Here is a 13256-nt window from a genome sequence, read left to right on the forward strand (position 1 = left end):
CGCGGTTTAATTTCTCCGTTACTTACATCCCTGGTACTAAGAATGTTAAGGCGGATGCCTTGTCTCGCAGTTTTTCTCCCATAGTCGGTGCTGAGAAAGAGGAAAACATTTTACAAGAAGGTGTTGTGATAGCTGCTTTAGACTCCGTTTTGGAAGATGAGATTCTTAAAGCTCAGGAGAATGCCCCATCTAACACTCCTCATGGGAGGTTGTTTGTGCCTGGGACCTTTAGGAGAGATTTGTTTGTTGAGTGTCACGAATCTCGGTTGGCAGGTCATCCCGGAATCTCTGAGACCAAGAGACTGGTGGGTCGCAGTTTTTGGTGGCCTGGATGGCAGAAGGAAGTCATTAAGTGGGTGCGCCAATGTACTATATGTGCTAGATCTAAGTCCTCACATACTCCTGCTGCGGGGTTGCTTTGTCCTTTGGAGGTCCCCAGTGCTCCTTGGACACATTTGGCTATGGACTTTATAACTGACCTTCCCCCCTCTGAGGGTTTTACTGTCATCTGGGTGGTCGTGGACCGTTTTAGCAAGATGTGTCACTTGGTTCCCTTCGTCAAACTGCCCTGCGCTAAAACTCTCGCTAAGGCCTTTGTCAAGGAAATTGTCAGACTTCATGGCGTTCCTACTGACATTGTTTCTGATAGGGGTCCTCAGTTCGTGGCTCGTTTTTGGCGTGCCTTTTGTGACAGGTTGGGAATTCATTTGTCGTTTTCGTCCGGATATCATCCTGAATCTAATGGCCAGACAGAAAGGAAAAACCAGGATGTTGAGCAGTTCTTGCGTTGTTTTGTGGCAGACAATCAAGAGGGGTGGTCTGAGTTTCTGCCACTTGCCGAATTTGCTCTGAACAATCATACATCTTCTTCTGCTGGTTGTTCGCCTTTTTTTTGTTGTTCTGGGAGACATCCGTCGTTTGGGTCGTTCTCCAAGTTGGGATCTGCCGTGCCTGAGGAGGAGAATTTTTCCGGTGATTTGGAAAGAGTTTGGACGGATGTGCGTGGTAATCTTCAGGAGGCCAACAGAAAATCTAAAGACTACTTTGATAGGAAACGACAGGAGGTTTTGTTCGCTGTTGGTGACATGGTTTGGTTGTCCTCTAGGAATCTGCGGTTGAGGATTCCTTCTAAGAAATTGGGTCCCAAGTTTGTAGGGCCCTTTAAGGTGCTTCAGGTTGTCAACCAATCTGCTGTTAGGTTGGAGGTTCCTACCTCCTGGAGAATTAATCCGGTCTTTCATGTCTCTCTGTTAAAAAAAGCTGTTGTGTCGGATGGTGACGCCTCTGCCTCTGTTCCTCCGGTGGTGGAGGACGGGGAATATGAAATTTCTCGCATCCTTGACTCTAGACGGTATAGAGGTAGTTTGCAGTATCTTGTGGCCTGGAAAGGTTTCGGACCCGAGGATAACTCTTGGGTGAGGTCAGATGATGTTTCCGCGTCCAGACTTATCAGAGCGTTTCACAGGAGATTTCCTGATAAGCCTGGTCCTAGGGGATCCGGAGGATCCTCTTAGAAGGGGGGGTACTGTTAGAACCTTGCTGTTAGGTTTTTTTTCCTTTGCTGGTCACATGACCTTGTTGGCCTATTTAATCCTGCTCCGCCCTTCTGGCTTTGCTGGACTTCATTGTATATCTACTTTCTAGCTAGCCTGTGCTCTGTATCTAACTCTGTTAGTTTGCTTGGTCTACGGACCTCTAGGTTCTATCTATTTTGTTTGTTCGTCTGTCTGCTGCTATTTCTGTTAGGAGGTGTCCCATATTCCTCCCAGTCCTTAGTACTTGTAGGGATTCCCTCCCCAAATCTATAGGTCTCCGTACAGACTAGATTAGGACTTTAGCAGGTCTGATCGCAGGATCAGGTTCCCTGTTACATCGTAGGGATTCAGCTGAGTCTTATAGTAGGGACAGATCTCCTCTCTTTCCTTAGCTTTGGTAGCAGAACATAACAATGCCCTTTGGTCTCTGTAATGCTCCAGCCGTCTTCCAGGAGCTGGTCAACGACATCTTCCGAGATCTCCTGTATTCTTGCGTGGTGGTGTACCTGGACGATATCTTGGTTTTCTCTCCGGATCTGCCCTCACACCGGAGGGATGTTCGTCAGGTTCTGCTGAGGCTCCGGAAGAATTGCCTATACGCTAAATTCGAGAAATGCCTCTTTGAGCAGACCTCTCTGCCGTTCCAGGGCTATATTATCTCCGAGACTGGTCTGCGGATGGATCCCGAGAAGGTGTCTGCTGTCTTAAAAGGGTAGTTATCCAGCAACTCGTGAAATTGACTTAAAAAATAGCCTTTATTTTGAAAAAATTAAAAACATGAGACCATAGTGCAAATAAAAGCGTACAGAGGCTTACGCGTTTTGGATACATAGATCCTTACTCATAGCATAATACAATGTTGAAATGGAAAAACTTTTAAGGCATATGGAGAAAGTAGCCGCCCACCGACATCACCTGTTCAGAAGCTCAATTACACATGAGTCCAGAATCTCAGAAAACTCAAAATGAATGAATTTAACCCTAAATGAAATGACTGTTTCTATTTAAAAAGAAAAAAAATGGAAGGTTCACAAAATAATTGCAAACTCCATAAATATAACTCGCTAAATATAAGTCATATAATATCAACCTAGAAACAGACAATTATAATGAATATAGCAGGAAATCAGCTAGTGTAAAATAGTGCAAGTGGAAATAACCGGAATATTAATACAAATACATTAATTCATTTCTCATATTTAAACCTGTTGGATATCTAGTATTTAATTTCAAAATGCACTGTGCTTCTTTTTTCCGTAATAATTTAACCCTGTCCCCACCACGATGAGATATAGGGACAGATTCCAATGCACTTACACGTAAGCAGGTGATATTACCTCCATGTTCATGCAAAAAATGCCTGGAGGCTCCTGACATGTTTATGTGATTCTCTGCACACAGTGTAATAAACAGTATGTTGGGTCCACAAGCCGCACTTCGAGAAAACGTTTGTCAGAACATATATACGATGTCCTAAATCCCACTACCCGTAGTTTGTCAGGAGCTTCCAGGCATTCTCTGCGCCAACCCGTAAAGGAGCAAATCCCAGGAAATGGACTTCCGAAGCGGAGAAGGCCTTCGTCTCCCTTAAACAGGCCTTCTCTTCCGCTCCTGTGCTACACCGTCCGGATTGCAACGAGCAGTTCTTCCTGGAGGTTGATGCGTCCTCCTCCGGGGCCGGAGCAGTGCTCACCCAGAAATCCTCGTCCGGACGAATGGTGACCTGCGGATTCTTCTCCAAGCTCTTCTCCTCGTCCAAACGCAACTACTCTATAGGAGATCGAGAACTGCTGGCCATCAAGTTAGCGCTGGAGGAGTGGCGCTATTTGCTTGAGGGGGTTCTGCACCCGGTGGTCATCTACACTGACAATAAGAACCTCGCTTATTTGCAGAACGCCCAAAGACTAAATCCGCGTCAGGCCAGGTGGTCTCTATTCTTTGCCTGATTCTGCTTCACTCTGCACTACCGCCCGGCGGACAAGAATATTAAAGCTGACGCTCTATCCCGCTCATTCCTGTCTTCCGACCAAGAGGAGGAGCCTCTACATATCATTGACCGCGCCAAAGTAATGACTGTTGCTCCGTTTGACCTGTCTCATCTTCCACCTAGTAAGACCTTTGTAGCGGTTCCGGATCGAAAGAAGGTTCTACTCTGGGGCCATTCATCCAAACTAGCCGGTCATGCTGGCCAGAGGAAGACCTTTCTGCTCGTTGCCCGACATTACTAGTGGCCTTCCCTGCGCAAGGATGTTGCGGACTTTGTCGCGGCTTGTTCCTCTTGTGCCCGTAACAAGGTTCCCAGGCACCTTCCAGCCGGCCGTCTCCTTTCTCTTCCCGTGCCTTCCGCTCCATGGCAACACATTGCAATGGGCTTCATCACGGATCTCCCTGTTTCTGCCGGTTGTACTGTCATTTGGGTGGTCTTCGACCGCTTTTCTAAGATGGCCCACTTCATCCCTCTGCCTGGTCTTCCGTCTGCATCTGTGCTGGCTAAGGACTTCATCCATCACATCTTCCGTCTCCACGGCCTACCCCTCCACATTGTCTTGGATCGCGGAGTTCAATTCACTTCTGTAGAGCCACTTGTAAGCTGCTGGATGTCTCTTTAGATTTCTCTTCTGCTTATCATCCTCAGTCCAATGGTCAAGTGGAACGTATCAACCAGGAACGTATCCTTACCAGATTTATTCGGCACTTTGTCAACGCTCACCATAGCGATTGGGTTGAGCTCCTGCCCTGGGCCGAGTTCTCCTATAACAACCATGAGAGCGAGTCTTCTACTAAATCCCCATTTTTTGTGGTCTACGGTCGACACCCCCGGATTCCGTTTCCCGTCTCCTCTTCAGTGGACAATCCTGCAGCGGAGTCTCTCGTCAGTGAATTTTCGGCTATTTGGGAAGACACTAGATCTGCCCTTCTTCAGTCCTCCGAGCGTATGAAGAAGCATGCTGATAAGAGACTTCTGGATCCGCCTCAATTCCCTCCAGGAGACAAAGTCTGGCTTTCTTCCAAATATGTCCGTCTCAAGATACCTTCTTATAAGTTGGGTCCGCGGTTCATCTGTCCGTTCGAGGTTCTGAACCAAATTAATCCCGTGGCTTACAAGCTGAAACTCCCGGTCACCTTACGGATTCCCAACTCCTTTCATGTATCTCTCCTCAAACCAGTTGTCCTTAATTCTTTCTCTGACGATCCAGGTACCACTCCAGCTCCAGTCTCCGCTTAGGACGTCTTTGAGATAGAGAACATTTTGGCCACCAAGAGGGTAGGAGGAAAGACTTTCTTTCTTGTGGATTGGAAGGGGTTTGGCCTGGAGGAGAGGTCTTGGGAACCCAGGGAGAACATTCATGCCCCTCATCTTCTTAAAAAATTTCTCGCGGGCCTAAAGAAGAGGGGGCACTGTAGCATCGGCGTCTCTGCCTCCTGCCGGGCAGAGACGCTGTTCCCGTCACCGCCTGTCCTGGTCCGGCCAAAATGGAGGTGCCTGTGCAAGGTTGTTGTTTTGTGTGCTAACTCTTTACTCAGCCCTCAGGTCCCGCTGCCTGTCAGTCCTGCCCGCCAGCCTGCCTACCTGGAGCACCTGCCAGTTACCTGCCGTGCCCGCCAGCTTGCCTACCCGGAGCACCTGTCTGGCTATCAGCCGTACCTGCCTGCTTATCTACCTGAACCACCCGCCAGCCTTCCTGCCGTGCTCATCCGCTGTGCCGGTCAGCTCCTGTCATCTGACCCGTGGGAGTCGCCTGCTCTCACACAAGGTCGGTCCCAGATTGGCACCTGGTTCACCTGCCCGGTCCCTCCCTGGTTCACGGAGTCGACTAAGCCGCCGTGTGACCTGGGTCGGTCCGAGTAGGCACTTAGTTACGCCCCTCTGGACCCTCCTTGCACTGAAGCACAGAGGTTCCACCACCCGGGCCCGTAACACAGTGTTGATAAATTCCTCCCACAGGACTTGTGCTTACTAAGATGTTCCTCAGTGTTTGCCCTCTCGTGACTCCATGGCCTCCTTCCTCATGCTTCCTGTTGCCTGGATGGAAACCCCAAGATCCCCTCTTAGTTCTAATGTATTTTTTCATCATGCAGAACTTCTTGTGGACACGTCCTCTAAATGTGTCCATACACATTAATGCGAAGTTGTCCAATCCCACCGATTTTGGCAGTTCAGGTCAACCATCTTCTTTATATTCGGGCCTCCCAACATGAAGAAGGACAGAGAATACTGAATCCACTTGTTCTCAGGGTAGACAACTCACCTCCATATGTCTCTACCAGAGGCCGAAGATATTAAAGGTACAGTGGCTTGCAAAAGTATTAACCCACTTGGCATTTTTCGTGTTTTGCTACCTTACAACCTGGAACTTCACTGTTTTTTGAGGGTTTGCATCAGTTCATATAAAAACATGCCTACAACTGTGGGCAATTGGTTTTCTTTTCATTGTGAAGCCAACAACAAACAGGACAAAATAACTGAAAACTTCAGTGTGCATAACTATTCACCCCCACTAATGTCAGTACTTTGTAAAGCCTCCTTTTGCGGCAATTACAGCTTTTTAAAGTTGGGACCCTTGCCTATTGGATTTACAAGAGTGCCTCAGTTTTTGGAAGAACAACATGTTCGAGCAATTCACGGACAGCCCATAAATTTTAATATGGGCTGTGTAATGCTTCATTTTTCCCTGCTGGGGCACTGCAGGGAAGTGATGCACCTGTTTCCAGATTCACAGTTATTGGGGACCAGGCAGCGAGAGACACTGATCAGATTATCATTGGGAAGGGGTCAATTCTAAGATAAAGGGATTGCTCAGAGTGAAAACCCCTTTAAGAATAATTGATTACCGGATTTGACAACATACCCAAACAGATAACATTTCCTTCGAAGTTTTGATCCTTGAAGACCTGCAGGACTCTACTACCCTCCGGTTCTGGCTCAGTCCAGCGGCTCACATGACAGCCTTTAATATCGTAGCTGAAACCGGAGAAAAATGCTTATTACCTACAAACCAGAACGTCGATAGAGGGGGACAACAGGGAAGTTATGACCTCCAACCTCACCGGCCAGTGATCCGCTCATCCGGGAAAAAGACGCTCTGCATAATGATAAAGTATTTCTGTAATGGAAGATAATAAACATGGATTAGTGATACAAAACGCCATAGAAGCTGGTGACGTGTGAGCTTTGGGCTGCCATATTGCTGGCACACACATACCACATCCTGGTATATATACAGTGGGGAAAATAAGCATTTGATACAATACCGATTTTGCAAGTTTTCCAACCTACAAAGAATGGAGAGGTCTGTAATTTTTATTGTTTTATTTATTAACTTCACTTCAACTGTGAGAGACAAAATCTAAAAATAAAAAAATGAAGAAAATCACATTGTATGATTTTTCCATAATTAATTTGCATTTTATTTCATGAAATAAGTATTTGATCACCTACCAACCAGCAAGAATTCTGGCTCTCACAGACCTGTTAGTTTTTCTTAAAGAAGTCCTCTTACTCTGCGCTCATTACCTGTATTAATTAAACCTGTTTGAACTCGTTACCTGTATAAAATATACCTGTCCACACACTCAATCAATCAAATTCCAACCTCTCCATCATGGCCAAGACCAAAGAGCTGTCTAAGGACAACAGGGACAAAATTGTAGACCTGTACAAGGCTGGGAATGGCTACAGGACAATAGGCTAGCAGCTTGGTGAGAAGGCAACAACTGTTGGTCCAATTATTACAAAATGGAAGAAATACAACATGACTGTCAATCTTCCTCGGTCTGGGGCTCCATGCAAGATCTCACCTCGTGGGGTAAGGATGATTCTGAGAAAGGTCAGGAATCAGCCCAGAACTACACGGGAGGACCTGGTCAATGACCTGACGAGAGCTGGGACCACAGACTCAAACATTACTGTTAGTAACACACTGCGCCATCATGGATTAAAATCCCACAGGGCACGCAAGGTCCACCTGCTCATGCCAGCACATATCCAGGCACTTTGAAGTTTGTCAGTCACCATTTGGATGATCCAGAGGAGGCATGGGAGAAGGTCATGTGGTCAGATGAGACCAAAATGGAACTTTTTGGTATCAACTCCACTCACCGTGTTTGGAGGAAGAAGAAGGATGAGTACAACCCCAAGAACACCATCCCAACCATGAAGCATGGTGGGGGAAACATCATGCTTTGGGGGTGCTTTTTTGCAAAGGGGACAGAACGACTGCACCCTATTGAAGGGAGGATGTATCCCGAGATTTTGGCCAACAACCTCCTTCCCTCAGTAAGAGCATTGAAGATGGATCATGGCTGATCTTCCAGTATGACAATGACCAGAAACACACAACCAGGGCAACTAAGGAGAGGCTCCATCAGAAGCATTTCAAGGTCCTGGAGTGGCCTAGCCAGTCTCCAGACCTGAACCCAATAGTAAATCTTTGGAGGAAGCTGAACCTCAATGTTGCCCAGCGACAGCCCCAAAACTTGAAAGATCTGGAGAAGATCTCTACGGAGGAGTGGGCCAAAATCCCTGCTGCACTGTGTGCAAACCTGGTCAAGAACTACAGGAAACATCTGACCTCTGTAATTGCAAACAAAGGTTTCTAAACCAAATATTAAGTTCTGTTTTATCAACTATTTATGTCATACAACCAAATGCAATTTAATTACGTAAAAATCATACAATGTGATTTTCTGGATTTTATTTTTAGATTCTGTCTCTCACAGATTAAGTGTACATACGATTAAAATTACAGACCTCTCCATTCTTTGTAGGTGGGAAAACGTGCAAAATCAGCAGAGTATCAAATACTTATTTTCCCCACTGTATGTGCACAATGTGAAGCCCTGACGTGTGCCCTTGTATATTATACAGTCAGGTCTATAGAAGACATATGCTGGATATGATACCTGAACGTGGTGTGAACACAGCCCAGGTGCACAATGTCAGTTGTGTCATCCTGCCTATCTAGACGTCAGCAGCACAGACAGTATATTTGATACAATCATATCTACTTCTGAGAACTGAACATTGTGGCCTCTAGATCTAAATAAGAGTGTTCCCTTCCACTGACAGTAATCAGAGATTTTGAAAATGATAATTAAAACTCCACATATATTGGAGACAGAACACGTGGCTTCTTACCTTTTTCTCCTGAGCTCTGGTGATACTGTGTACACCTAGAGAAAAAGACAAGAAAGGTCTAGATATATATATAAATATATAAAGTTTAAAGAAATATACACACACACACACACCTATATATATATATAATATATATATATATATATATATATATATATACACACACACACACACACACACACACACAATCGTTATAGCTATGTATAAATCTATGTATCCATATTGACCCCTCAATATTGAAATTACAACACCAAGAAGTAAAAGTCGTTGAATGATGGAAATCACAGGATGGATAGGTGTGTTAATGATATGCAAATAATGAGAAAATAGAAAATAAAACGCCACATGCAGAAATCCTGGCACTTACAGCCTCGGCTGCTATCAGGGAGGATATTAATGGTCGTCTGAAAAAGGTTCTGGCACGCGGAATGCACTTGGGCAAATCATCAAGATCTGCTGCTGGCAGCGTCTTATGCACTGACGTCGCAGATCTGCCTGGCCGCATGTTGCTTATGCTACTGTGAGCGGCCTGTGTGGCCTAAACGCGCTACCATGACCTGCAGCATCTCCAGACTTGTCTCCCATCCTGCACATCTGGGATGTTATTGGTCGGTGATTGCACACGAGCTGCCAACAGCGGATCTTGATGATTTGCCCAAGTACATTCAGCACAGCAGAACTTTCCTCTGACAACAATTAGTAAACTCACTGATAGCTGCTGAGGCTGTAAGTGCGGGGATTCTGCACGTGGCTCAGACTCCAGATTGAAGAAATCGAGATGTTTTGAAAATTTTATTTCCAGGTTTCCATCATTTGCAGATCAGTAACCTGTCTATTCATCCTGTGATCTCCATAATTCCATGGCTTTTCCTTCTTGGTGCTGTAATTTTAATGTTAAGCGAATATGACCCTATCAAGTACAACTCACCCAATATCTTCACGAGCAGGGAGTGCGGATAGGATTGGAAGTGCTGGATGTACTTGGGTAGAATGTGCAGGAGGAAGTGAACCTCTCTCTTACTCTGTGTCTTCAGAAAAAGCCGCTTGTCATTTCTGCAAAGAGAGAACCTTTTAATCCCACATGTGATATTCATCGTCGGCACAGACAATTGTGAGATTATCCACAAATTCTGCAAGTCTAGAAATTCTGAAATCACATCTAACCATGCATCTCTCCAGCTGTTGCGAGACTACAACTCCCAGCATGCCCCTTACAGCATTTGGCTTTCACAGTATGCTGGAAGTTGTAATTTTGCAACAGCTGGAGGGACTCATGGTTAAAAGCCATTGATGTCTGACCCAACGCAAAATTAGCAGAAGTCATCTATGAATTGGGTCATGTTCGAGGGAGGAAATATGACTTCGGTACGATAAATGAGTCCAGTGGTAGCGGCTTTACACCACTCCATCCGACGCTCTGCATTGTGCTTGGTGATGTAAGGCTGCATGCAGCTGCTCGGCCATGAAACTCCTGGCGGGGGTGCAGTGTTTGTGCTGATGTTAATACCAGAGGAGGTCTGGACTCCGTTGTTATGGAGTCAGCAGAGCATTTGTGACTTATGCACTTAACCCTTTATACTCACGTCAGGAAGAAGTCCGCTTTGCTCTTTGAGTTGCTAATGAATTGAAGGTACAGTCCACAGGAAGACAGAGATCTCTGGTAACTTTCCTCTGATATACCCAGAGACTGCCGAAAATGCTTGAACACTGGCCCCGCGTACGTCCTCATGTCATATCCCTGTGGGAGAAAGAACACCATGAAAACACCCGTCAGCTTATAAGATTCATCTTTTAGGAAATACTGAAGATCCCCATTTATGAAGTGGATAACAGGGTGTTTTGCTGCTGCAACCACCAGCAATTGGCTGTAAGAACCTGACTACAAGTGTTTGATTTCCCTGCAGTGCCTCCGCAGGGAAAATTAAGTATTACACTCTTTGTAGCTGCTGGTATTTGAAAATGGGTTTTCAGAATCAGACGCACTTATAAAAGAAGGATGGAGTGAAGGCTAAAAATTACACTTAAGACCTACCTCATGGCCCTGCGTAAGTTTAGCGCTGAAATCCTCATCTGTAAGAATCGGCTGCTGAAATAAAGAAAATTAATTTTTAAGTTAACATGCACAAACCACAAGTCGCCACCTGTCATATAGGAGACAAAAAGCGGAGACAAAATCATTATAATGCTGTTCTGTGATATAAAAAGGGCTAGATTAGGACTGTCTGGATTAACAGATGACAGATTAAAGGAATTTTAGTAGATAACAGCCATTTAGTGTCAATGGAGAGAGACCGGACGAGCAAATGACACTACCGGGAACCTAAGTTCTATTTAACGGTTGGACCCTCCACCAGTCAAACAGGAATCACAGCTAATATGTCTGAGATAAAGAGTCTGCTGCATCAGGACAATTCCTGAGCTACCAGGATGAGCAGATGATCTTCCCATGGGCCGAATTTTAAAAAAGGACGAACCCTTTAACGCCTTTTCTTCCCAGGACGTTATAGTATGTCATAGGGAGGGCGAGGGAGTTGACTCCGCTCCGTACCCCAAAAATTGTTGCTGTCAAACTCTGCCACAGGCCGGGCTTTATAGCAGACCATAATTTACTGTATACATCAACACTAAAGAATTGCAATATATAGTACCAGCAATAAACAATATTATATTTAGTCCGTTATTGGGGGGAAAAAAAAAAAAATGAAGTGTACTAGGAAAAAAAAAATTCTTTGCCTTCCCAAAAAAATAAGCATGGTTAGTATTACCGAGCCGATTTATCAAAATATAAAGTCATCTAACCCATTAGATAAACACTATAAAGAAAAAAAAATAATAAATTTTTTTTGGTGACCCTACCGAATCCCTTTGGGGGGGTCACCACCCCTAAAACATGCATACCGCCAAAACACAACCTCCTCCAATCCAAAAGAAAAAAAAAAAGCTGAGAATTTTTTTATTTTTTTTTGTAATTTCACTAAACTTTTTCTTTCCCATTTTTCAGTACATTATATGGTAAAATATGTTGACAGGAAAATAATAATAAAAAAAAAGTATAGCTCTAGGAAGAAGAGGTAAAAATGAAAGCACAATTTAAAAAAAAAAAAATTGCTGTGTCATTATAAGCTTATAGGGGTATTTCTAACTTGGCATGTTATCGCCTTTCCGTCAGCAATCCCAAGAAAAGGGGGCTTTAAAAAGCCGGACGGGCACCTTGTGTTTATTGCACATTGCTGTGCTCGGCCTCCTCCGGCAATCCCAGAGGCAATAAATGGATGAGCGGCCACTGCTTCATTCCAAAAAGACATGCAAGTACCCGATTCTTAGGATGGGGGGGACCCCCAGTAACTTTTCACCTATACTGTGGTCAGGTAATAACTTGCCAAGTTTAAAATAACCCTTAAAGGGCCAGACAGATGCCCAGTGGGCGTTCTACTTGTCTCACCGCGGCCTCCCTCTGGATGGCATCCTGAACAGCATCTTTCAGTCCTTCTTTCAGATCGCAGGTCAGTGGGTAAAATTCATGATCCTTATCAATTTCAAAAAGACCAAGTAGTTTCCATCTTTGTCGGAGCTTCCAGAAGAGGCCGCGTCTCCTCGAGCTTCCCCGGGAATCCCCCTAATAACGAAGGCAAGAAAAATTAGGGGAATTTTTTTTTTAGAACAACTGTACGGAGAGGAACAAACATATGAATCATTACAGCACCATGAACGGATATGGGAACGATGACGACCGCGGCGAGATGTGAATGGCGATAGACTGGGCAGAAGTAGAGGGGCACTCAGCGAAGCAGAAAATGACAGCACTGGCACAGTACCACTGAGTGCTCTATGGACGGGCGGCAGAGAATGAGGATGACACAATGGTTCCAGGCTCAGTCCTGCACTGTCAGAGCATTTGCAAGAGGGTGTGATCCGACCATGTGAGCCATGTGTCATCAGCCTTCACAGATGCTCATCTGCTGTAACAGCTATACAGACTATATACTGTAACACACATACATATATCTACAGTGGCTTGCAAGAGTATTCACTCCCCTTTGGCTTTTTTCCTATTTTGTTACATTACAAACTATGTGTAAATATTTTTGTAATCAGATTTGTGTGTGATGCATCTGCACTAAATAGTCTAAGTTGGTGAAGTGAGAAAAAAATAAGGAATAAATTATATTTTGGGGATCAACTAACTAAAAATATTCATGTGCATATGTATTCATCCATTTTGCTATGAAGCCCCTAAAAATTTCTGGCGCAAGCAATTACTTTCATAAGTCACAAACTTAGTGACAGGACGTCCACCTGTGTGCAATGTACAATAGGTACAGACAGTATTCAGACCCCTTTAAATTTTTCACTCTTTGTTTCATTGCAGCCATTTGGTAAATTCTAAAAAGTTAATTTTTTTTTCTCATTAAAGTACACTCTGCACCCCATCTTGACTAAAAAAAAACAAATGTAGAAATTTTTGCAAATTTATTAAAAAAGAAAAACTGAAATATCACATGGTCATAAGTATTCAGACCCTTTGCTCAGACACTCATATTTAAGTCACATGCTGTCCATTTCCTTGTGATCCTCCTTGAGAT

General features: G+C 44.6%; 1 protein-coding gene across 4 annotated transcripts in view; it reads right to left on the minus strand.

Moving 5' to 3' along the window:
* PIP5KL1 (phosphatidylinositol-4-phosphate 5-kinase like 1) overlaps positions 1-13256 on the minus strand; it is a 34590-nt gene that overhangs the window by 9364 nt on the left and 11970 nt on the right. For 2 of the 4 annotated variants that reach the window (XM_073639985.1, XM_073639986.1), the window contains 7 exons: positions 12116-12289; positions 10706-10759; positions 10257-10411; positions 9602-9726; positions 8674-8708; positions 6585-6640; positions 6386-6498 (listed from right to left, as the gene is read on the minus strand). In XM_073639985.1, coding sequence (XP_073496086.1) covers positions 6386-6498; positions 6585-6640; positions 8674-8708; positions 9602-9726; positions 10257-10411; positions 10706-10759; positions 12116-12289 — 712 coding nt within the window. Of the gene's footprint in view, positions 1-6385; positions 6499-6584; positions 6641-8673; positions 8709-9601; positions 9727-10256; positions 10412-10705; positions 10760-12115; positions 12290-12376; positions 12497-13256 lie in introns of those variants that run through there. The other 2 variants (XM_073639988.1, XM_073639987.1) reach the window with 2 other exon arrangements.

Source organism: Phyllobates terribilis, unplaced genomic scaffold, assembly GCF_046119375.1.
Source record: "Phyllobates terribilis strain yellow unplaced genomic scaffold, ASM4611937v1 Scaffold_7__3_contigs__length_470593459, whole genome shotgun sequence".
In the NCBI taxonomy this organism is placed as follows: domain Eukaryota; kingdom Metazoa; phylum Chordata; class Amphibia; order Anura; family Dendrobatidae; genus Phyllobates; species Phyllobates terribilis.